This window comes from Struthio camelus, chromosome 7 (assembly GCF_040807025.1).
Source record: "Struthio camelus isolate bStrCam1 chromosome 7, bStrCam1.hap1, whole genome shotgun sequence".
NCBI classification, from domain to species: Eukaryota; Metazoa; Chordata; class Aves; order Struthioniformes; family Struthionidae; genus Struthio; species Struthio camelus.
The window spans coordinates 37185379-37211755 of record NC_090948.1 but is presented as its reverse complement, the minus strand read 5'-3'; the positions used below and the strand labels follow the sequence as shown (position 1 = coordinate 37211755).

Genomic DNA, 26377 nt, shown 5'->3' with positions numbered 1-26377 from the left:
GCAAGACAACAAGAGCCACAAGCGCTCCTCAATAATAAAAAGCTATTAAGGAAAATCATTCAGTATAAGATTCTTTAGAGATAGTGTTATTTGCTAAGCTCCCTTTCCTTAAGGAGCCTGCTGATAGAGATGACACCGATTTGGCCACCCACTGACAGACTGAAGATCTTGACACACGCCGATAAACATCTGCTGATGTGTGCATCTGCACAGGAAGTATGCTCCAACAGAGGGTGTGAAGTGATTCTGCAGGATGTAAAGTTGGAGAATTAAGTTTCCCTTTCCATCTCCACAAAACTGTAGAAGTGAATATAAACAGCTGACATACTTCCTTACACTGACTAAGCCCAGTTCCCCTTCTCAATGGGGGTGTTTACCTTGAAGTTATGACAGAAGCATCTTCTGTTCCAGTTACGTGCACGTACTGAGTTTTATAAGCGCTGGTAAGACAATACACAAATACTGGAACTATTGCAGATGACTTCCAGCTGTGCATGTGGTATCAAAGTCTTAACTGTACTGTAATATCCATGCATGAACTAAGGTCTACTCTTGCTGGTATTACTTCGCTTCTATATGAATTACAATTACTATTCCACATTATGCTTAGTGTGTTTACTTTAAGCAAGATTCTTTTTTAAAGAACTCTTCCAATGGAAACTAAATAGCTAGATGAAATCTAGTCTCAAGAGGAATGCGTGAAACTTCAGGTGGCTGTTCTTGGCCTTAATATAGAAGATATGAGCAAAATTCTTTAAAAAAAAAAAAAGTCAGTTCGGCTATAACGTGGTAAACTATCTGTTATGAACCAAGTTATACCCGTTAACCACATCTGTATAGTGATCGCATGCTCAAAATAATACAGACAGGGTATTTATAAAAATCCTATCGGGGCGGAACTCTAGAATTTAAAGGAACAAGCAAGACCCTGAGTCACGCCCGCCTTAAAGGGTTACAAATGGGCATGGAGCTCTAGTCTAAGCCAGCCATTTCCCAGATTTTTACATGCTAAAAAACAAACAAAGCTCAGTCTGACATTTGTCCTGAATGTTTTCAAAAGGCTCTCTCCCCAACACCAGGCAGAAGTATGTATCAGAGTAACCTATACAGAACATACTAGGACAGAAATTTAGTCTGTTACAAGGACAGGGGAATATGGTGAGAAACTCCTGAAGTTCACACCAAATTACATCTTGGGGTAGGGGGGAGGAGAAGAATTTGTGGAGAATCACATGAATCCTATGAAATGAACATGTCCACTAACAGTAGCAAACCTTTAAGGAAGTAACTCCATCAGTAGGTTATATTTACCAAAAGGCAGGAAACTGATCAGAAACAGATCTCTTAAAACCTCCATAGCAATCTTTATTCCCCCAAAAATCCACAGAAAAAGTTTAAACAGTTAAATAATACACCCAAACAACACTGACAGATTCAGAATAAAAAAAATTTTTCTCGAGTTGCACATTCTTGAGCAGAGCAAGCAGGCTACTAATGTTCCAGCTTAGAAAGCTGGAATTCTCCAAAGCAGCTGCAAGATTTTTTCCATAGCACACCATAACCAAAACTTGCACAATTATTTGAGCAGTCAGAAATCACCTTGAATTTTAATACGAAAACTGACTTTCCTAACAGTCCCACTAGAAGGGGAGCATTTCCTACATCAGGAACATTTGTTTAATAAGTCCTAAGTAAAGTAATTACAAGCAATCTGATAGGGGATTACATATTTTTCCAATACAGAGCTCTAGGCCCTGTTAAATGTATTCCATAAACAGGGATGAAATACTATTTTATTGATTTACCCAAAAGTAAGAGATCTATTGACAAATATTCTTCAGGTTCTCTCAACAAGGAAAACAGCCCCGCCTGAACCTTGAAAGAAGTCTAAAGCTGTGTGTGCGTGCACACACACACAGAAAATTGGAAAAGGTTCTCTGTAAGTGTTATTCTGGAACTCACATAAGATACATCAGTAAGACCGATTGCTTATTTGCATAGACTAACTGGTTTCTGTCAGAGAAAATAAGTTTTAGATGCCAAGAGAACACTCAGACCTTCAGTTAACTCGTTAACTCTGTAAAGAAACTTGTTTGCAAATTCAAAGGAGGACTCATCTGCTTGCAGCACGAAGTGGACAACATCTGTTAGCATTGCCTCAATCAAAATTCCCCTATAAATACATCCTCCTAAGAACTCTCAATTTTTCCACACGCTCAAGAAGAGTTGTAAGCACAGGAAACTTTTGTAATATTTTCTCGGTTACCTGTTACACATTCTACTTGCTGCTACAAAACCTTAGGTAACACAGTAAAGGCTGGAGACAGGTCTTAATTAACAGTGAAGTTGATACCTATACAGAGTAGATGCCCTAACCTATTTTTGGGCTAATTAACTTTGGTTTTCCAACTCAGCCTACAAACGGCTTTCTGTCCACTAAGCCAATTCAGTCAGCCAGCAATCTACGCCAGACCCATGTTCCCAAGTCCCACTCTCTCAGCAGTGAACCAACTGCAGGTGTTACAACGGCCCTCTCTTGGGGACCTATGGCAGTTTGGAGTAAGGTATTCTTAAAAAGAACACTCAAAGCAAAGTCTAGGCTACCCTCCTTCACCGACTCAGCCTGGACTCTGACGTTCACACACAAAAGATGCACAACTGCTCTGACAATGCAGCTCTCCCAACCACTCTCCCTTCTCAAAGTTGATAGGCATTACCTATATGCATACCATGTGAAACAACACTCCTCCTGTTCATGTACAGATCACGTTACACCGCAGAAGTATCTGCGGGAAGCTACTGCATGTCAGTCTCCCTAGAACAATCTAGGTAGGCAGCCTGCCTAGACAGACAGGCCGACCATTCCCAGCCTTACAGGCCACAGACCAATTCTGCCAGTCCTACAGCTTCCCTAAGATGCAGAGGTCAGCACCAGCACTGAGTCACACAGGCTGCCATTGTGCCCATACCGAGGGGAAATGTGGCATAGTGCAATGCAGGAAAAGGAGTCCAAAACTTGCATCCAGGACTGAATGACCAACCAATGTCTTGTGTTGTTGGATAACCTAAATGTACTTCAACAGAAGGCATAAATCTAAAAATACCATCATGATACCAAAATAATAAACAGCTCTCATATCTTGCTCAAAATATACAGTCAGAAAGCCCAACAAATGCAACATCAAGGAAAAAACCAAAAGTTAGTACCGGAAATCAAATAGAAAACATAGTAATAATAGTAATTGCTATGAAAGTCACTTTTCCGCACACTTACCTATTACTTGATTTATTGTAACAAACGCATCTGTGAGTCTTGAGTACTGCAATAGCATCCTGAATATCCTTGTACTATTTCCTGTTTACTTATTAAGATCAACAATGATGTACAAAACAGTCATCAGGTGATTCCCTCACTCTGCGTGATCTCACAACTTCTAAGCAGCCACACAGAGGAACTGAAACAGGAAGGCATCTGTAACACTGACGTGATAAAGAACAGGCAGTGAAGGCCTTCAAAACAGAGTAACCTTTATCAGGTAACTTAGGTCGTTCATCTAGCTCTCACCTCAAGTTTAGTATCAGAATTTCATTCACTTTGGTGAAGTATTAATTTCCAAAGCCACTGACACTTACTGAAAGTTCAAATAAGCTCTCTTTCTTAATATCTTATCCTCGTGTGCATATGAAAAAGAAACAGACAGCTGCCCTAGGACCGACTCCCTGAACTCACCTGTTGTTATGACTGTTAATCACTCCACATCCAACATTTATGACTTTGCCACAACCAGCTATGACATCAGTGAGGAGCAAGACTGCACAAGGAAAACTAGCCAACAGTTATGAAAGATTACACTTACTTTTCACCCAGTTCTTCACAGAACCTAGGGCGACTTTGCTCATAGTGAGGGTGTATCCTTCTACCGAGCTGTGCTTTTAGATGACCAGGAAGGACAGCAAGATAGTAGACATCAGTTAAAAGCAACCTACTACTCTGTTTTCTTTCATTTTCAAAGAGTCAAGCCATCAACTCTAGAGTTATTTAACAACTTCAACGTTTTCAACTGATATTTTCCATGCTATTCAGCACATGCTCTGACCACTCCATGCAGCAGGTGGCCAAAAACAGACAGTTAAGACTGCAATTATTTTTAAAGATGAAAGCTGATACTAATATTGATGTTCAAAGAAGCCGTCCAATAGCATGAGCTCTATTTTATGAGATTATGCTTCAGAAAATTTTATTTAATAAAGATAAGGCTGCCAAAGAAACACACTTAAGAACCTCCTTGTTTTTGAAGGGGGTCTTTACATTTTGTATCCTTGGAGGCTCTAAAATCCAAACGTACGGTTTTCATGAGCAATGTAATCCTGCCAGTTTAGCATACTTCCAATGACATCCTAAAAGGCATTATTGATTTAATACAGATGAAGTGCTGAACAAGATTAATAGGAACATTACACCCAAGTATGAGGCATTTAATTTTGTCATGGGATTTAAAATTGCATATGTACTTGATATTTAGTTGCTTGATCCTAGTAAATTAAAATTAAAAACAACCGGCTCTGTCATTTACCCTCTTACTACTGCTAGTTGTTTCCACACTGCCTTTTAAATAATTTTTGAAGGCCCTACAATTATTAAGTCTTAAACACTGCATAAGAATACAACATTCTTCATATCAAGGACACTGTTCAAGAACCCAGAAGAGACCTTGCAAACACCTCCCATTTCGATCTAAATTGCACACTGCAGAACTGTTCATTACAATAACTTTCACTAATTCATATAAAGCCAGTGACCACTTTTCAAAGGTTTCTCTGTTCCATACCATGAGAAATTTTGGAGCAAGCAAAGAAAGATGTTTGAAGAGCCAAGGCTAATATAAAAGGATAACAGGAATACTATCATATGAGCACTGCCGATTCCTGCCTTTTACATTTCATATTCTTAAAGCTCCAGCTCTTAAGAGTCAAATGACGAGCTAAGAATCAGATGTCCTTAATGAAGACGCTTGCTTTGCTCCAGTGCGAAAATTGGAACTGAAGCAAGATAGCATTAGTATAGCAATACTAATGCAAGCAATCCAAGGGCTGCAGTTGACAGAAACAAACTAAAACAAGCACCACCAAAAAAAATAAATGCCAACTGTAGAAGAATGAAAACCCTCACTACATTCTCATTAAAGTGATTCTACCTGACATTTAAAATTGCCTCATATAACATATCTAAGTCCCAAAGCAAGATAACTCAGTGTTTTACAGTGGCAATAATCTCTCTCATTGCCAAGAGAATCAGATTCTTTGTCATCTGAAAGAATCCAAGGTCAGGTTTTCGATTTTTAGCACTACCTTAGTCTCGCTTTCCCTAAGTTACATTAGCTCCAAGATCAAGCTATGGAAGTTCGCATGGGAACTGTGCGGTTACCACTTAATCACACAATACAGATGTCCAAGGCCCAACTGCATCAGGTGGGATGAAATTATTTGTAGTTAAGCATTTAAGCATATTTTCTTTATCGTCTCAGGAGCTGCATAAGGAAGTGACCCAACATATCCAAAACTTGATCTGTGAAAGTTTAATAACGCAGAACTATTTATATATATATATTTTTTTTTTTTTTTTGTAAGAAAGAAAAAAAAAGGGAGGGGCAGTTGATACTCTCTCAAGTTAGACTATGAAATCATGTTCATTCATGCCATTTGTGTGATCTAATGCTTTCTTCAGTTTTCAGCTACCTACTGCACTGGAGTTTCCCCGTCCTGGCCTCTGCCTGAAGATCACTTGCAATCTAGACTCATTCCCTCTAATACCCCAGAATGCCATATACTTAAGAAATGGACTCCCAGTTTGTTTCTTACCTTGCCAACTTTGCTTTTCACCTTACACTGGTCTGCTAGAGACTTTGGAGAATCTCATTAAAGTCCACAGTAACACCATTACTTGCAGCTGTAAGAGAGTATCTACTCTCATTTAACATTTTTGGAGCAATGTCAACATCAAAATAGCTGGCTACAGAAAAACAACATTTAAACTAGGAGTGGACCTAAGTAAGGATTGCTTTTGCTTGTTCCAAGGAAAACCGCATTTCATTTCCAAGCCATTTGTAAATGAAAGACAAACCACACTGCGTGTAGCCATACATTTATCATTATGGATTTTTTTCTAAATGAAGTGTCCAACATGGCTATAGGCCACACAACACGTGGAACATGAATCTCACTGTTTGACTTAAAAGAGGGAAATGAAGTTCATACCCTGAAGGCCCAGAGAGCTCTTGCTTCAGTCATAATCCTCAGAACCTAAGGATGCTGTCACAGTCCAGCCTCAAGGTCCTGCCTCTCCCAAGAAAAATCCTACAAAAAAGACAATGGTTTGGGCAAAGAAGAAGGTGCAACCACACAACACCAACTCGTGATCTAAAATGAACGAGTCTTATCGCTTCCCTAGACAGTGATTCGTTTGCCTTTAATCATCAGAAGATATCATCTCTCAGATTTGCCTTAAGGTTCCAGGTTTCCAAACAATTCTGTTAGGCATATCATGAGAAAAGAAACAATATTTCTGAAACTCTCAGAGCATTTAAAAAAAAAAAAAAGGCACAAACTTCCCCATTGTGTGCAGGAAGGGGCTTCTTCCATGAGGTACGTGTTTGGCAGATACCATTAAAACAACATCTGGATCTGTCATTCCAAAATATGCAAGTTTCCTCAATTGTAACGTGTGCTTGAAGAAGCACTGTGAATACACTGTTAGGCACCAAAAGTCAAGAACAGAGAATAAGCAGCAAGTAGAAGCTCTACTGGACTGCCTCAGGCAGCTGCATTAGTAACTTAACATGAGGGGTATCATGCTGAAAGTTACCTTCGTATTTCTTCCTTTCCCCCAACTACTTATGTCTCTCGAGAGACCAGCATTTTAATAAAGTAGTTTGAGGGGCAGGCTTTGTTCTTAAACACTAGTAACGCATACAACACTAACCAACCAAAGGCTCATTTTTCAAAGGCGAATTCAATTAACACAAATACAAGTTTCACTTCATTAGTGATACAGAAACAGGCTAAGAACCCAGACGATAAAGAGTGTACGTAAGTGTGGCTTTTCAGAAGTGTCTTTTTCCAAACGTGAAGGAAGGTTAATGTTTGCCTGACTTCACATTATCCTCTTTATACAAACACAAATTGCAGTTGGTCTCAAGCGTTCAAGATGAACTTTTATTCAAGAAAAACTACCACTAGAAGTTGTATAATAGCATAGTAAAACCAATACTTGCGTTTATTGCATCTATGACAAACTAATGTCACAACAATAGCTAAAGCAATCATCTAAAATATACATATTTTGTTTCTGTGGATAGATTGTCTTCCAAATAAACTTTAACTTGTTCATGTGTAAATAAGTCAACATCTCTATGGCTTCTAAAATAGTCTAATAATAAATATGCTTAAATTCAGTAACACTAGACATGCTTTTTTGACATAAAGAAAATCATGTGTTCTGCAACAGACTGAGTCCAAGTTTGGAAAAAAGAATTAGCAGACAAAATGGAGAAAGCACAAAGCCAGAGAAATAACTTTTCTCAACGTTACAGTTTAACTTAATGTTACTATCAAAGCTAGTCAAGAGAGCTCTAAGCTGGTGACCGTTTTGCTCATTCTCCTTTCTGTAGTCTTGATCAATGAGTTGCACCCAAAAAAAAAAAAGCATGCGTGGGGGGGAATAAAAACAGATAGTGGTTGGAAGGCACAAGAACAAACTGTTTCCTACTTCTCCCTTCCAGCAGGACAAGTTCCAACAGCTTTATTAGCTAAAGAAAGCAAAGCATTATGTCAGACTTTTCACTTCAGGAAAAGTTATTCTCTTTGTGAATCCTTGCATTTAAATCCTAGGTGCTTTTAGAAGAAGAAATTGCAGTTTCAGTTTTCAGCCTCAAATGCAAGCTCCAACTGTGTTCAGGATATGGGAGCAATATTTTAAAAGTTATTAACACTGGGGAAAAAAATCCATCTATTTAAACCCACTTCCATGCTGATGCTCGTAGATGATCTATAAAACACAAGAGGAACAAAAGTAGTGCCCTATTGTGTTAGCAGTAAACCGAACTAGAAGCTAAGCGTGCTGGCTGACGAAAGGCTCAGTACAGAGCTAACCACTATGGGGTGTTTTACCTCCTCCCCCCCCCCCCCCCATACCAAAGCATTTCATCAGTTAGCCATTCTGTCCCTCCTGGGCTAGTCAAGTTTAAAGTCAGTCTGGTCAGCAAAACCTGCAATACATCTTTCATACTTAGATTCCAGTAAACCTAACTTCACTTGGCCGGCAGGAAATTGCTACAATCCAATTTTGCTGGTCTTTAAAATTTGAAAGATCCACAAAGATTTTATGTTTTCATCTGTAATATTTTCTGCTGTTTTCCCTCTCTCAAAACCTACAGCCTGAAGTAAAATAGTTTCACATAATACTAAGTTTTGAAATGAGTGATAAACTGATTTTAAATGGGGGGAGGGGGAATGGGGAAGGTTGAAAAGCTTAGAGAAAGCTTCTTTACACATCAAACCCCAGAACGTGTGTGTTTGCCCAGACACGTTTTCTGTGCGTTTTTTGAACAATTTCTTATCGAGGACAAGGATTAAAAGCACTCAAAGCTTTTTTTTTTTTTTTAAAAGCCTCTTTAAAAAAAGAAATTTATTTATCCAAATTTGTCTTAAGACCTTCCCCAGAGATGGCCTTATATGAACATATCAGGAGCTAACTCTTCATACAAAATGACCAAGAAAGAGAAGTCTATTTAGGCTGCAGAAATGCCCAAGAGCCTAAAAACAAGCTTTGAGAGCAGAGGTTGTTTTAATTAGGAATGTTCTTTTATGCCAGGCCATGCAGCTCATGGTATTCCTTTATCTAAAGGCATAGGACACAGATGTGAATTTCAGCACGTTTTACAGTAGAGTACATGCCAAGATCATTAAGAAAGAATGTCAGTCTCTACAGCATGCCTCTAGTTGTGCAGTTTCAAGCAAGCTTTAGTCCACCAGCGTGCTATAGGCTGTGAACACTGACCATACATGCTCTCCGGCTACAGAATCCCATAAAGACAGGAGAAAAGAGCAGCTAGACCGCACAGCAAACACTGATTTAAGGAAAAGCGTGCCAGGCAGGCAGTGGAGACACACATCTCTAACAAGACGTCAGAGCTAGTCTTTTCGACAAGTACTAACTTACAGACTAGGTATTACCAGTCCAGTTTAGTGAGCAGACAACCTTTGCTCTACATACAGGCTACAAAACCGGGAAGCTGAACTATGGAAAGTGCCTTGATGATTTCACTGCTCAATAATTTAAAATTATTTGCAAGACAACACACTCAATCCCTAGACTTGTACTTAGAACCCTTCAAACAAGAGGTCAGATTTTGGGGCGTTTTTGTGGTTGTTGGGGTGAGTTTTTTGGTTTTTTGAGTTGGAATAGTGTGCCATTGTTACTGGAACTAGAGAATAAGCAGCAACGTGCAGGTGAAGAATGTAGTTTCAGAGTACGTTTTAACCACTTTGGCAATTAGCTGACGCCAAAAAAAACCCAACAACGCTGCTTTCTTCCTGCAGCTTTTTATTCTCAACACATCACTTGCACAGGATCTAGCAACTACATGACAGTAGCGTGAGCTAGTTCAGTCCACGGACACTAATAAGAGACTAAAATTTGGCACAAGCATGCTAATTTTCAGCTGGGTTGACAAAACAACCCTACGGCCACACAACTTTTGGACCCAGCGGAGAGCAGAGGATGAGGCAAGGGTAAAGGGCAGGACCGCCCCTCCCCGCAGCACGCCAGTTAAATCTGTTTAATCGGGAAGCGTCAAGGGTAAGTAATATATGGTGACTGAACACTCAGTTCTGTGAGGAGACTGCCATTTCAGCACATCTCTCCACCTCTGTCACTCACGCTGTGACAGCAATTCCTCCCCCCCCCCTCCTGCCCCGCACACGTACAGCAGCAATTTATAGATCTTAAAACTGGAACCTTCCTTAAAACTGGAAGGATACTAGAAAGCATTCAGCATCTAACAGCATCCAGTTTACCCAATCAACACAGAAGCTATGTCTTTATGGGACATCTGAGAATAGGCTGCAAATTCTAGGTGCAGTTGGATATCTAGAAATTTCAAACAATTAAAAAAAAAAAGTAAAGTAAAAGAACATCACGGAAACTATCATGAAGGAAGCAGTTCTAGTCTGAAATGTAGTAAAAGCTGAAAAAGTCTAACTCTACCTCTAGGCCACCTCCCATTTCTACCAATCTTTGTCCAGTTTAACGTAGTTGCAGTAGGAGCTTAATTCCAGAACTGAGGACTGCTTGCTGAGTCTTTTAGTTTTACGTTCTCCGCTTCTTCCAAGGCTCTTAAATAGGTGGGAGAGAAGGAGATAAGCATTAGAAGTACAAGAAGACAAAAAAAAAAAAAAAAAAAAAGGCACCTGTAGCTAAGAAAAACACATTCTCCTGTGAACCACTGCAACTCTCCCTTCCAGCACAGGGAAAGCTGCTGACCAACTAAGAGACTTAACCAAAAAGAAAACAGGTACTTACAAATACAAGGGGAAAGAGTGTTGCAAAGGGACACCAGATGGGAAAACTTTCATTTTTAAGTAAAGAAGGGGAAAAAAAAAAAAAAGTTAACAGACTACAGCAGGCAGACTGCTTTAACAGATTGTAAGAACAAAATGGCCATCTACTTTGTATTTAGGAAGCTTCACATCTTTGTTTGGCACAAAAGGATAGTCTGATCTCATCCATACCAGGCTGTGACTGACAAGTACTCAGTGTGTGTTTACTATTAAATACCCTGTCTGAGCAACTGATGCGTACACAATTGCTCAGGCCCTAAGAATGAGAAGAATGAGCAATCAAAGCAGACTAAGTCAGACATATATTAGAAGGCTATATTAGAAGATAGCAAGACCAGCAGCCACAAGGTTAAAAGCTATTCCCGCCATTAAGGACTGCAGACTTGGCAAGGTGTACCACTAAGATGTCTTCAGGGGGTATCAGACAAGTCATTATCTTTTTGGTGGTTTTGGAAATGAAGAATGGAAAAAAACCCCAGCAGTAATCATTGCGAGAACTGTTGCAATGGCCAGTGTGTTTTAGAATTGCTAAGTACCAATATTTAATAAACCAACAGCCCACAAACACAAAAACTTCAAAATGAAAATATATACAAGTCACGTGTTTTAAGTCTTCTGCACATCCACAGTAAGGAGGAGATACAGTTAGTACCAAGTATCTCTCATATTTAGATGCGTGAGTGAGCAGCATTCTGACAGCAAAGGAAAAAAAAAAGATTTCATTAAAGCATAGTTTTGCCAATTATTATGTGGAACAGTAAACTGTAACCACTCCCTAGTCTGTGTGTGACTCTTCAAGACAATACACATACATTCCCTACTAGCTCCATTTTCTAGTTCTTTAAAGCTTTAGCCAAACTATTTTTAATAGGGTTGATTAACCCCAAGTTACAAACTCTCAAACTGAACCAAGTGTCAGTTTGCTGGGAACAAACATAAATGTCAGAACAAATCCCTCCATAGGAGGAAGTCAGAGAGCACTGTGACATACCTACAAAAGAGGATTTTGCTGCTCTGAAAAAAAGAGGAGAGGGTCAGCCAGAAGAGGACTGTGTGACAGCTAGAACAATTGCTGTCCCCTTCCAATCACCAATCAAGACAACAGGGATTCCTGCTGACTACCTAAATACTAGAATGGGGCTTTCTGGACTTGTCTGTGGACAGTTTAGCATATCCATGGCTCTCCTACACATCAGGAAGTCACCACACCACAACTAACACACTACATGGCTAACAGATAACATCAGGTCTCAGCAGCTACTTAAGAATATAACCACTTTTGTGGTTAAGAATATTTTCATCTTCTCATGAGGTTAAAAGAAGAAGTAGGATATTCTTTCCCAACTCACAACGCAAAAGTCGAAGAAACAAGGTCAATGGAACAAGTACGTCTGGAAAGAGACCAGGAAGGAAAACGGAGCATCAAATTAAGGAAGGCAACATAACGGGTACGGAGAAAAGAGGACAAGGAAGACATACTCAAAACCATGTAAATGAAGGACTCTTGCAATCATACTAAACCTATTTACGTGCTACTCCTCAACTTCCCTTTCAACATGAATATTCACTGTCAAGCAAAGTCAAACTGTCTGAATTCCCTTCTGGATGCACTGTACACTACCATCCCCTTGGGGAACTGCACCCTGGCAAATTGGTGAAGCCCCATAACTAGGGAATGGGGACACAAGAAGGTAGAGGAGTTTATATTATAAAGAGTATTAGGTATACTCTTTTAGTAAAAAGAATTAACACACAAATATGAGTTATCAGCAACAACCAGAAAGCCAAGCTGCACAATACACCGCCCTTTATTGCCTCCTGCAATAAATCTGCTGATGGGAATAGCCATTCTCTTAATTCCCTGTACTGTCAGTTAGGCCCATAGAGGACCCAACCCTCAAAACACCAACAAAACCCTCAGCAGTTCATTCCGTGGAATAACAACTAACCTAACAAGGATTCGGTCATTAGAAATTGAGGTGCTCAGCTCCAGCTGTTGTTCTTTTAGTAGAGTAAGAAGAATTTCATTGCTGACAGGTTTTAAGTTGTTTAAAATAAAAATTATTTGGTTTGTGTTTTTACGTAACAAAGGTGGAAATAGCAGTTACATTGGACATACTGGAAGTCTGCATACTCAGCTTCCCTCTAATACTGAGGGCCATTCATGGGAAGCCCATATTAACAGACTGCACAGCAGCAATTTTTTCCCCTACAGCCTTGTTTTCATAAACTAATGTTCTCCTTTGCCAATCCAGGACAATGATGTTCTATTTAGTAAGTTTTAATTACATGAAAAGGCGCAGGGAGTTTGGTAGAAAGGCAGAAGGACTATTAGAACCTTATCTAGGTGACAAGATCACAGCAAGAAGCTGTATTTGACCATACAAAAAGGCTTCCTGACAACAAATTTAGTTTTCAGGTGAAGCCACACTAGGCCATTTAAGGGGCATGTTTGTCCTGCTACGTGCTTTGCACCCATTCAGACATATGTTGGACTGCTTTGTGAGCAGATTCATTTCATTAGCCTGGCAAAAAGTCACACTCAGCAAATCAACTCAAAAGACCCAGTGAGCACTAGGGCCAGCAAGGGCACAGAACTATGCAGTTAAGGAGTGTGAGGAAGACTCAGCTGCTCACATGTTATTCAGTATTTATTTTGGGGAATATTGTTCACTTTCCACAGTGGAAAAATGACCCTCCCGTTTCATGAAGAAATGGTACAACGTTTAAGAAAAAGACTGGCAGTCACACAGGACCTTATTCTTTCTTAACTGAAGGACAGACATCTAAGATGATACTTGATGCCTAAGAACTTTGCCTCTTTGGTTGCCAAGGTCTCAACTTTAGAGACTAATCTATGCGGTAACATGGTCATTTTATTTTTTCATCTACTGATGCCCTACGCTCGCTACAGCTTCCCACTTCACGCTCCTAAACGTTCTTCCAGCCCCTTGAGCTCTGCTACAAGATAAAGAGGAAAACAGTTAGCCACCAGGTTTTACAGGTTAATTTGCAACAATTTAATAGCAACGCTCACCGTTTATGGGGGACAAGCTCTACCAGCCTGCACTTCTTGACTCGCTCTCCAGCTACCGGAAACATGCACTCCTGTCCGGAGCCGTTCAGCGCAACTGGCAGAGACAAGCCGCGCTGCTCAGTCGCCCGGCGCCGCTTTCGTGGGCGCTCCTGCGAGCCCTGCGCCCCTCCGAGGCGTCAGACACCACAACCGCTGCCGTACGACCATCGCCCCCCGGCTAAAACCCCAGCTCCTACCAACCCGCGCTTTTTAAGGGGAAGGGAAAAAAAACAAGACAAGAGCGCAGCGCTGCAGCACGCCAGCTCCCGAGCCCCGCGCGCGGAAGCGCGGCCCGCCCCAACGGCCGCCCCAACGGCCGCCCTAACGGCCGCCGCGGGGGGGAGGGGCTCGCCGGCGGCAGCCCCAGCGCCGCCCACGCCCCAGGCGGCGCGCCCCCGTCCCCCTCGGGGTACCCGACCGAGAGCGCGACCCCTCCGCCCCCGGCACTCACACGACGGCCCGCGAGATCATCCAGGAGACCATAGCGGCGGCGGCAGCCGCGGCGGCGCGGCGCGGCCCTTCCCCGTAGCGAGCGCGACGCCAAATGGCCCCGCCGCCTCGCAGCGGGTCGGGCCACGCCCTCCGCCTGCGCTGATTGGCCCGGCGGGGGCGGGGCGGGGCGCGCGTGCGCGGCGGCGCCGTTGGGGGCAGGGAGGCGGGCTGGGCGGGAAGGGACGGGGCGTCGCCGCCGGCCGTGTGGTGGTCCGCTGCCCTCGGGGCTGCTGCGGCCGCCGCAGCCTTCGGACGGCTGGGAGCGGTTCGGGGGGGGGAGGAAGTGAACGCACCCGTGAACCCGGCAGTAACAGCGGCGTTTGGAAGGTTTCATTGCAGCTGGAGCCGCGAAAGGAGCAGACGTGAAGGGTGTTTTTAACGGGCAGGGACTTGGGTCTCGGGGGTACGGACCGTGGCTGTGTTGGGTCACGCAGGAGGCGGGGAGGAAGGGGTTCCTGGCTGGGCCCGCCACCGTCGTCCGTCCGGTTGGCGCTCGGTCCCAGCGGGCGCTGCGCTGGGGTCAGTCGAAGCAGAAACCCGAACCCTCCGCAGGTGCCCCTTGGACAACAGGCTTCTCCGGCGTTGAAGCGCCCGAGACGAACTCGAGCAGCAAAGCGGTCAAAGCACAAGTTAGCTTGGGAGGAGGACGTTGTAGGCCCCGGGCCTGCAGGCTCTGTGCGGCGGCAGATCCTGCTGCGCTCCCGGCCGCCCAGCGCAACCCGGGGGCTGGCGGCGCGCGCTTGTCGCGTTGAGCAGGTACGCAACAGCTTTCCTCCCTGCAAGCAGTCACGTCTTTGGTGGTATCTCAGAGAACCTTTCCGGGAAGAGGCCGATTCTCTTTTTTTTGCTGTCTGGGATAAGCATATACATGAATTCCATAGCTGCGTATTTTATTTCGTATGGAGCATGTTTGGGAGAAAACCACTCTCTGCTCTGTGTGAAGACATTTATTTATTTTTCTTGCTTTTGTCGCCATGGCAATGCTGTCCCGGGTGGAAAGCTAAATTTACATTTAAAGAGGCATTTTTTAAAAGGTAAAGGCAGATGGCTCCTAAGAGCAACTTATCTTGCTAAGGAGATTACGCTTTATTGCGTAGAATGTTTTGAGATTTTATTCATTGCGACGAGCTGGGTGATTTGTACTGATCCCATGGCAGACGGACGCAAGGACGCCACGTGGACCTCCCCGAACTGCACTTGGCAGGGTACAGTAGTCTGTGCCCCTGCCCAGCGAGAGCACAGGGAGCACCGTGGCAATTAAATCCACGCGCTGCACTTGCGCAAACCTAGGATGCCTTCCTAGTATCGCGTCTGGCTTTTTTTATGTAAGGAAAAGACTTGTGGCTATCTCATTATAGGATATTTTTAAGGCCCCCCCGCAAAAGCCACTTAATATAGTTAAAAGTGGTTTCAAATAGTTTTAACAGTGTTTGGAGACTCACTTGTAGAGGTCAATTGCCCTCTGTTTTCTTTGAAGCCCTTTCATGTAATCCAATTTATGTATGCAAACATTAGTGTTTGGCTTTCACCATCTTTACAGGTAAACAAGCATTTCCCCCTACTTTGCAGCTGTGGAATAAGGAATTGAGCAACGCTTAAGACACGCTTAAGACAACAGAAACTGGTTTCTGACAAAGCTTTAGCTGCTCACTGGGGAATCAGGGTGCGGCAGGGTGTCAGGCACTGCACAACTGCGCTGAGCTCCCCAAAAAGAGCAACGCTTTCACGCAATAGTCACAGTGCCAGTTTTCCCACTTTGATTGCTTTTTTTATACAACCAGATTCTAAAAGAGCTCCAAGCGCAGAACAGTTCAAAGTTGTCAGTTAGGCCTAAGAACAACATGACTTCTCAGTTAGCTGATTCATACCTGAGGTGCTCGTTATTTTGGAGCCAGAACATGGAAGAGAGGATAAGAGGATACCGCTTCATTTCTTAAGACAACAGAAAACAGAATGGGTGAAGATTACTATTTCTCAAAAAAACAACACAAAACTCTAGGCAGGCCTGATTTTCGTAGCTGATGATTAATGAAAAATTAGTTTGAAAGGTATGCATTATGCTACCTTTAAATACTTACTGTTCTCATGTATTTTTTCTATGTATGAAATGACATTAAGCGTAGTCTGTGATCACCAGCTGAACAGCCCCATAGTCCTACTGCCTTAATGGGATTTCCCTTTTTCCTGTGGTCGTTGGGCAACGCTTCAGACATTTTATTAAAGCAGCTGAAGCTTTTGCACCAGATTCTGGACATGGCATTTCTTGCTAGCATATATTGCATTCTCACCCTGCAACAGATCGCTAAGGAAGAGGGCAAAGCTAGCTGGTATCTAGCACAACTGTGCCTTTTAAATTAATTTTACAATACAGAGACATAGACAGTGTTCCAAGCGGCCATTAGGTTGTTTCCCCCCCCCACCCCCGGAAATAAGTGTTTAATGTGAAATTTATTACTATTCCAAATTAGGAAGGTGAAGCATCCAAAGTGGGAGGAAGGAGAAGGAGAAGGAAAAAAAAAAAAAAGAAGCATTCTTCGTTTTTCATCTGGTAAGTTTAACCAGAAAGTAAACTGCTGTTCTCCCAGTTTTATTGTAACTTTCACTGTATAACATTCCTTTTAAAGTTTTTGCCTCTAAACTCATGAGTAAAATTCTTGGCTTTTGTCCAATTTGTTCCCCTTTTGTTTGTATATATACCTGCAGCTGCAAAGCCTGAAAGCTCAAGATGTTAAATTCATGTTTTGTGTTTTTAAAGTCAATCTCCTGAATTTGGGGAGGTCTGACAATTTAAATCAGTACTGAATTTTCAACAATACAGAATTTGGACTTGAAATCCTTTTTTGTTGTTGTTTTTAAACTGAGGATATAGGGCGACTGAACTCCTTGCAGAGAAAAACTTTTGCCAGCAGAGAGAAGTTAATAAATGCAAGAACAGGCCTCAAGTTTCCCCCCCGCCTCCACCAAGCATATAAAAGAATGAGGTTTAGCACTCTTAATTGTTAGTGCTGTATCTTAGCCTCATCTTCTTTCTCTAACCTATAGCTCACTGAAAGAAATCCAACCCCCCTTCCTGTCAGTATAAACCCAAAGCGTTTCCATCATTCCAGCACGAGCCCGTTTCGATTGCAGCGTAACAGAACGCAATCAGGCACTTCAAGCAGAATCTGATCTGATCAGAAGTACAAATACTAATATTATCTGCTTACTCTTCTTGAAGAAAAATGCACTAAGCTGTTAAGAGGCTTTTCACACAACTTTTGATTAATCATACTATGTTTTTTAAGGAGTCATTGCTGTTGCGGTTGTAATGGGTTAAACACCTGTGTTCCTTGTTTCTGAGCAGAAACATAAGAGCCCCCCCTTCGGATTATTTTCCCCCTCAAAGGAAACGTGATCCAAAGAGGAAGGGGAAAGTTCAGAGTGGCTCCCCTAGAGCCTCGCAGCCCCGGCCGCAGCCAGACTTCCGTCCCAGCTTATTGCGTCCCTTGGGAGTGGAAAATCCAGGAGACGCAGCCCGGCGAGAGTGAGCGGAAGCGCCCTGTGGGAGCAGCTGCCTTCCCAGCCTGCCGGTAGCACTGGGAAACGCTCGTGCGGCAGCGGCACTGTACCTATCGCTCCCCTGCTTCCATATGGGTAAGCCACAGACAGAAAGTATTTTGCAATCTGTTGTGCCTGGACCTGCAAACATTACCCCTTAGATAAGCATAACCACACACCAGAGTTATAAATGAGCGCATCTCAGTGGGCCAGTCCCACTAGGCAGATTTGTGTAGTTTATTTTTCCCTCGTCTCCAAGCTCAGTGACATCAGAGCTGTTAACTTGTTCAAAAGCTGCAGTTGAACACCATAGTAAATATGTGCCTCATGAGAGCAAACCCATTTTAAATAACGGGAGACACATACTCCGGTATCGGACAAACCGCCCTCTCTCTGCATTTTGAAATCTGTATATTGAGCAGCAAATCAAAGCCATATTATTCCTTCCTGTCTGGGTCATATCATCTCAGCTATACTCCATTGCTAGTTGTGATGTATCACATTTAATAATTACAGCAATCTGTTAGATTTTTTTTTTAAATACACTTCTACTTTTGATGTTTCTGATCACTATGGAAAGCTTATGCTACTTTATAGTCCGCTGACTAAGCTCATACGCACACCAGCTGCATTTTATCAAGGAGCAATGTTTCCCTTCTGAACTAGCTGATAGATTTTATTGAAAATGAAGATGAGATATACATTCTTTGGCAACATTTAGAACCTTGTTCAGTACAATATCCATTTGTTTAAAGTTACGGCCTCCAGCTAAGTGGTGCACCAGCCTGTGGCCATCAGCGCAAAAAGAGAAAAAAGAAATCTTAAAGTGGGGGTCCTTTCTGGTTTTATCTGCTGGATAAGAAAACCAGGATCATCCCATGTCATTTTGGCATCTGTACGTCTTACCTGCTCTTGAGGCCTTTCAGCAATGGAGATTGCACACCTTTTCTAGGCTATTTATACCAGTCCTTCAGGACCCTGTCAGGAAGCTTTTCCTAGTATCAAAGTTAAATTTTTTAGTTTTAGTTTCCAGCCGTTGGTTCTTGCTATGCTTTAAGTGACCGATTAAGGTCTCTTTTGCGTCTGTTATTTTCTCTCTGCAAGGGTTTATGCATGCTTAAGTCACTTTTAGTCTTTTGACAAAGTAAACTCCAAATATCTTTGTACAACTTTTTTTCTAGTCCCTAAATACTTTGTGGTGGGTTTCTAACTCCATCCCAAATTTTTTTCCAGCGCTTTTCTGTGCTGACATTGTAACTAGGTTTCTGTTAACTCTATATGACTTAACATGACATGAGCTAATAAATCCACCACCTATCTTTTATTCTCATTAGTAGATCTAACAAAATTGTATTGCTTTTCACCACTCCATCATATCAGGCACTCACATTCAACTATTTGTCCTTTTTGACCTGGGCATCTTTCTTGCATGCAGCTTCTCCAAGCCCAGGTGACTGTTGCGAAGGCATTGCCGATACTCCCCGGGCTTAGAGGCATTACCTTCCTTTAACGTGGCAAGGTTTACATTGCTTGAAGGAGCCCAGATCACTAAGCAGTTACCCAGTGCTGGCAATTAAGAGGATTAGCATGAAGCTCCTCATGAACCTTTAGCAGCTCAGGAAGGAGGGAGCTTGCGGGGGGGATCAGCCTCGTTGTGTTCCCGCTCCCGCCAGTGGTGTGGGGACTCAGCAGCCGGTGCTGTACAGGCTGCCTCCCCTCAGCCCCGCAACAGCCCCTTAGCTTTCTAAGCTTGCAAAACTTCTAGGGACAATGTCCATTTCCAGCTGGCAGGAAATAAGCCCTTGCTTCTTCCTGTACAGAGGGTGACTAAGATTAGTGCAGCTTAATTCACCGTGTTTATATGGAAAGAAAATTGTTTGGGTTTTTTGCTTGTTTAGAGTTGCTAAAACCAACAGATGTGCACAGCAAGATGTGTCTGTTGGTGCCGCAGGTGTTAATGCAGCGGAAAACAGTTTAAATAGGAACAATTTGATTCTACATCAGAAAGGTCTCTGCCCTCCTCTGCAGCAAGAAACAAGAATCACCCTTTAGTCCCTTCCCTGTTATTTTAACGTGACATGACCAGTTAACAAGGCAAGTTACTATATAGCCTTGTATGCCTCGAATACAACCACAAGCTATTTGAAACATTTGCAATAATTGTCAAAGGTTTGAAGCCTCTCTAGGGGGTAGGGGGAAGCTTGCACGGGCGTTTTGTGCAGTGCTAGACATCTCCGCCAGAACACGTTGCGCTGTGTTTGCTTCAGGAGGCGGTTTGGGGATATGCCTCGTGCTAGGAACTCTGCCACCGGCTCTTTCCAAATAGTCTTAAATAGTCTTTAAGCTCTCGGGAAAGTTCGCTGTGTCCCACCGTGAGAAACAGTGTGCAGACAGCCCTTGAGCCTGTCTAGACAGTCTGGATGCTGCTGAGTGTTTCACGTCCTGGTGTAACATAGCTGGACTGGAGCAGCGGAAAGTGATGCAGGCAGGAAAAGCAATAGGCAGAACTGCTGGTTTCACAGGCATAAATGCACTGCTGTGGTAGCTGCTCCTTCCTCACGCTCTGCAACAGGCTAAGGAGCAGCTACCTAAGGTATGTCAAGAAAGCTCCAACTAGACACGTTAGCACCACTTACCACAGAGGTCCACTCTTTTCTGTGTGCCCATTTTCACCCATAAGTTGCTAGAAAGAACGGTGAGCCATCAAAAATTCACATTAGAAGTCAGTCACAGTCCAACAATTCAAAGCTGGGAATCAGGAGCTGTTTTGGTGTGGCTTCCTTTTCACCAAATTCTTGTGCAGATACAGTTCTTTCACATGCTCTTTCTTTTTTCATCCTCTCCCCCAAGCTTGAGGAACAATTCACCAAGAGATGTGAAAGCAGGAATAACACACAAAAAGAATCAAAACGCAGCTCAAAACTTAGGAACCTCCGCAGTTCTCTCTGAAGTATTATGGATGTTTAACCATTCAGTATCTTGATCACTGATCTAAGAAACATGCAATCACTTTTATGGTTTTGAATGACTGTAAAGTTTGGTTGAATTGTTGGCCCGTTTGGTTCTCAGACACCAATCAGGTATCCAAGTGAGCTGAACCTTGTCATGAAACAAGGTTTGTTTTTGTAGGTAACACAGAAATTGGAAGGGATATATTAATATTTTTCCTCACCTTATTTCCCTGCAGAGGAGTTCCATCACAACTGTAAACATCACTCAAATCTCTTGTATTAATGACTTCAGTCATCAATGGATAAGCAGTTACTGTGAAACATGTATGCTTTTAGCCTCGGTTTGCATAATGAGGTTCACTTGCACAGCATGAGGAACAGAAGTCTTTAACTGCTAGGACGCTACTTAGGCACAGGGTTCAAAGCAGACTAAAACATGAGGAAACTAGAGTTAGCACGAGACTGAGGCCTATGCAAGATGTTTATTATTTCCTTGAACTTTCATTTTGTTTTTCTGTTGTCAGTAATTTCAGAAGAGGAAAAAACCAAGCAGATCTGCATTAGACTAGGGCAAATGAGAGTCCCAAATTATGGGCTTAATAAGGGCTGTTTGAGGTCTCTTTCTGCAAGGGCAACGTCCCCATCCAATCCATAACGTCAGAGTAGCCATGCAAGGTGGTTCACCACCCTCTTAGACCTTTTCATTTTCTGAATCATCTCAAATAAAGCTCAGGGCAGTCGTTTAAATTCTGACTGAGGTAAATATCATCCCAAGGCACCCCGAGGCTCTGGGGTTTAGGACTTAGCACGTGAGCCGCAGGCCCAGCTCCAGCCCGCCCCAGAAGGGCAGTCCATCTCACGCGGGTTTGTGCAGTCTGCGTCCAAGTTTGTGTCCTGAATGCAACTGCCTGCACGTTTCTTACTAAAATGTCTTTGTCAGACCTTGTATTGAGGGTGTTTTCAAAGTGTTACAAACCTGTGCACCCTAAAGCGGATTGTTCCTTAGGATTTCTGCATATTGTCCTATAAAATAGCACAGGGCAGGGCCACCTAAGAGTTTGTATCGATACTAATTTGAAGAGACTTGCCTTCTTAAAAACAACAGAAACTTCAGGTCCAAAAAGTCATATGCAACAGGAAAACATTCAGACAGAGAAGTATGATTTTGTCTCTGTTATGCTGGGAAAAGCGACAATTATGCAGATACCTGAAACTACAGAGGACTGAGGGTATCTTTTCTCCTCTAATCCTCCTTTCCAAGAACTTTTTTCCTAATTCAGTCATGTTTACTGTTTCTGCTACAGAGTATGCACTTTTCTAGATTTTAGACCTTTTGCTGTAGTCAGGACTTACCTCACGGACAGAAGGAGCTCCCCTGTTTGTGGCAACTGGTTTGTGCTTGCATCCACCGAACCAACTCGCTGAAGATGGGAGAGGTAGCTGCCAGCTGAACTTCGGCAAACTAGAGAGCGAGAGCCTGCTTCGGCTTTGACGTTGTCCAGCCTAGAGAGTCACAGAGTCAACGGGAACATAAGAAGTGACCCAAGCAGGAGTGAGAACAGAAACAAGGAGAGCAGGTGGTGCTGCTGGGGTAAGAATTCAGGGAGGAGACCTCAGGGAAGTGGATGCCTCTGGCATCACAGCATCAGTAAAGAACGTATACTTGGAGATGATAACACAAATAAGGGTGATTGCTGAGATCTTTTTTGCGGACAAAGTAAATTGGAGTAAAGAAGAGGGCGTAAAGAAGATAGAGCTGAACTCTTCACCATGGTGTTGAGTGGCAAGACAACATGCAATGGGCACAAATCAAAACATAGGAAATTCTGTCTGAATATAAGAAAAAATGTTCTTGCTCTGAGGGTGAATGAGCAGTGGGACAGGTTGCCCAGAGAGGCTGTGGAGCCTCCGTCCTTGAAGATATGCAAAAATTGACAGCATGCTGCCCACAGCTGTGTCCTGAAGGCGACCCGGCTCGAGCAGGGGCTAGACTAGACGATGCCCAGAGGTGCCCGCCAGCCTCAGCGATTCTGTGACTCTATGAGACAATCTCTTCACTCAATTAAATGACGCATCAGCAAGCAAACACAATGTGCTCTTAAGGCCCGGAAGACGAGCAAGTCCCTTCTCATCTCTGCGCTTACGTAGGTCTGCCTTTTCAGGTTGTCTTTATAAGCTGTAATGTTTCATTACAGTTCTTGCAGTAAGGATCAACTAAAATCAATTACCTTTCCAGGAATAAACCTTAGTTTTAAGTATAGCCTGAACAAATGTGACAGACAGACCCTAGGACACTCCTAATGAGAACAGTAAGTTAATTGTAAAAGTTATCGGCTCAGTAGAAAATTTATGATAGTTTTAATTTTAGTAACAGTGCCAGGAAAAATAGGGTAGTCCTGCTGCTTCATTACGACGGAATCAGTAGTATCATTTGTTTATATCTTGTGCCAAACACTATAAACGATTAAGAAATTCCTTATTTACTGAAGAGGTAGATATTGTTAAATAATGGCTATTCCTAAGTTTCAGAACACTGTTAACAGTAACGCGTTAGCCTTTACTGACACAGAAATTCCAGAGGGTAGTAGCTGAAATATAAGAAGGAACCTGTGTGTTCATTTTAGTGTAATTTAGAGCTAGTTTGCTGGCAGAAGGAAAGAGAGTTTGCATCACGCAAATAAATATATCAGACAGAAAAGTTTGTTAAAAGGTAGTTACTGGTTTGAGAAAGCTGATATCAAACAGTTGTGCCTAATAATATATAGATATGAGATAGGGCAAGCACGATAGTTACATTAAAAACGCAAAAGAATTTGGATAGCAACATAATAAGAGATTGAGGCTAAAATGAGTAAAAATAAAAATAAAAAAAAAAGGAGAAAGGACATTACAGAACCTAAAGGAGTTAGCTAAAAGAGGGTTCCCCCCCCCCAAATGAAAGCTTTTCTTTCCACACCAGTTTCAGAAAGACCTCACTTTGTTTCTACTTCTTTCCCAGACAATAAGTAGCCATAAATAACATTTTCAAGTCTCCTTCCCTACCTAATGCTTAACTTCATTATAGTTAAACCTAGCCACTTCTCCTCTCGCCATAGCCTTTCATAGCCCCCCCAGGCTCCTTGCTGGCTTTCTGTTGAGCGTGTCATGTAGTCCCGCACGAAGCCATTTCCTTACCCTCACCAGCACCTGCTCTACTTACATCAGCATAAGAAATAGCAACATCTAGGCGATGTCCCAAACTAAAGCTGCCTGCAGCAAGAGCCCCTGCTGCTGGAAAGGTCAAACCCCAACACAATGCGCACACATACCAGGGAAATTTAGCAGACTAGAAGTTACCTGCATGAGAGAGACAATGCAGTTCTTAATATTAATTTTTTTTAAAGATGCATAAAAAGCTGTATGTGAGGTGGACATTAAGAAAACTGCATGCACAGAAAGCTAATTAAATTACAAAACTTTTGTCTCATGAATAAGTTAAATTACAGTTGTTAAAGGTGCTCATGGCATTTTATATGAGCAGCAGATTGAAGTAGTTGGACTAGAAGGTTCTGTTTAACTATTATTGCTTATTTTCCCTTCCATTAGTTTTTTTAATCATAGTCTTATGCAATGTAGTGCTGTTTTCCAATCAGGAAAAAAAGGCTGATCCACCTCCGAGTTAAGTCAAAAGGGAGCCATGCATTTATTTCAGTAGGAAATGTATCACAACCTTCTCATCAGTAGTAGCATCTATTCATAAAAAATCTACTTAAACATATTTTATTCGTCACAGAAACAAATTCCTCTGCTGGTTTCACACAACTGTACAGAGATGCTGGGAGACTTCAACGCATCTTAAAACTGAGGTGAAAATTAACCATGTAAATAACAACTGTCTTCACGTGCTTGTACTGCTGCCTAACTACTAATTTTAAAAATACATTGATAGCAATAATTCAGTCTTAGGTAAAAATAAATAAAGATCCCCAGGCTCTAAATAACTCACAGTGTGGGTGCTCCGGGTCCCCTCCTATGCAACACAGGCATATTCTCAGTATGGAGGGACATGTTTACCTCCACTCCCTGGCAGGAGGGATATACTGATGGGCATCACACAGGATGGGGAGGAAACATAACTAGAGGTGAAGGGTTTTAGGCATGTGATTCATTCGTTGGGCGATTGGTTTCAGGTTTTTTTATGTGAGTGATTGGCAAGAGAAAGGAGTCATTGCTGGGAGCGCCTGAGAGCGGTGGCCCTTTTGGGGACAAGCAGCGGCAGTGCTGCTGCTAACGATGCCGCCCAGGCTCTCAGCGTGCCTGAGCTCGCCTGCAGTTTTGTTCTGGGGGCAGAGGTCCTTCAGCCAAAAAGAACTCCTTCTCAGATCTCACGCTTTGCTGCAGGTGTCATGGGTGCGCGTGGTCCTGGGAGGGTGTTACCGGAGAGCTGTGCTGGGCCTGGCAGATCCAAATGCTTCTGTGCTGTGTCTAAGGTTTGCTATGTCTAAAGCTCGGATGGTCTTCTAGTAAGTGCCCAAATCTTAAGCTGGCATTAGATGCTTGCTGGCAGGTAGGAAAGAAATTTGAATGGAGCTGCAATGTTATTACAGCGTCCACCAAATAGCCCTGTGTTTTATACTGCTGCAGCCTGTGCGTTTTCCTTGCTTCAAAACTTGCGCCTGCGTTGACTTGCAATTAGGCAGCTGGGAAACGGCAATGCTTAGAGCTCTGCGTGAAGAAACGAGCAATGTTTGCAACCTCTGCACGTTGCCCTCCGAGCAAATTCAACAAGGTCTTTCTAGACAGAGACGTTATCTGATGATCCGGCCTCAACCAGGGGCCAAGCAGGGCCCTGAAGTTTCAGCTTAGAAGTTAACCCTGGAGATATTCAGGGAAGAGTGGAGACCAGCTGACAACAGTGTTGTCTCTGTCCATCCTTCCCCTTTTGTCTCTGTTGGCTGTAAACCCATCAGGGGAGCGACTGCCTCTTACCAGGGTATAGCACTTGTCTAGTGATACTCTGCCCTTGGGCTGCAGTTAAATAATTACTGCAGAAAGTGGTGACAGCAATTTAAGATATTGCCGTTCCTCTGCGGAGGCCATGATGTGAGCACAGCTCAAGGACTTTGGGGCAAAAATCGGGGCTTGGCACAAACCGCTGCTGCTGCTTTCCTGGCGGGGCTGCCTGCCTCCGTCCATAAAATCGATGCAGAGAGCTCCTACGGTCTGTTTTGCTGGCTCAGCTGTGGGGCAGCAACAGATGTTTGAAGGCGGTAAGAAGCAAAAGGGAGACACGGATGGGTTAATATCTTGAACTCTCTGAAAGCTTTTGAGGAATGGGATGCATTTACAGCCATATTTATTTAATTTATTCAGCCATGTTTTGGTGATACCTCATTAACTGCAGCAAAAAAAAAAAAAAATTAGTGTCAGAAAGTATCGTGATTCGGCCGTTCTAGGTTACCAGTGGACCGTAAAGTATCATACAGGGACTCGGCAGCAGCCTTTGCTGTTGTCAGCAATGATGGAGCGGCACTGGGTGAATTACCTCTGCGAACACAGATGTGGCCAGGGCGATTCGCAGACGCGATCAACTTCCGTCTTTCTTTTCTGTGTGCGGTAGCAAGGGCTAGGATGATCTCGGGGAAGTCCCGAAGGCCATACCCGGGTGCAGCGAGGTGCTGAGTGTGAGCCTGATGCTGCCACAGGGCCAATATTCAAATATCAG

At 42.9% G+C, this 26377-nt stretch overlaps 1 protein-coding gene and 1 long non-coding RNA gene across 7 annotated transcripts in view; one reads left to right on the top strand and one right to left on the bottom strand.

The window, feature by feature from the left end:
* The window catches only part of REEP3 (receptor accessory protein 3), a 39496-nt gene extending 25201 nt beyond the window's left edge, over window positions 1–14295 (bottom strand). Inside the window, exons 1-3 of one of the 6 annotated variants that reach the window (XM_068950834.1) lie at window positions 14145–14250; window positions 10265–10392; window positions 6256–6354 (exon numbers count right to left, since the gene is read on the bottom strand). Coding sequence is in view for 2 of the 6 variants with exons in the window: in XM_068950830.1 (XP_068806931.1) it covers window positions 13655–13719 (65 nt within the window). In the remaining 4 variants the exon portion in view is untranslated. Of the gene's footprint in view, window positions 1–6255; window positions 6355–10264; window positions 10393–13654; window positions 13749–14144 lie in introns of all 6 variants that reach the window. The other 5 variants (XM_068950835.1, XM_068950832.1, XM_068950830.1 and 2 more) reach the window with 5 other exon arrangements.
* Window positions 14296–14359: 64 nt separating this feature from the next.
* LOC138067841 (uncharacterized) lies at window positions 14360–23603 on the top strand. Its single transcript, XR_011142262.1, has 4 exons — window positions 14360–14941; window positions 16654–16733; window positions 17529–17818; window positions 21978–23603. It is a non-coding gene; the product is annotated as an uncharacterized lncRNA (long non-coding RNA).
* The last annotated feature ends 2774 nt before the right edge of the window (window positions 23604–26377 follow it).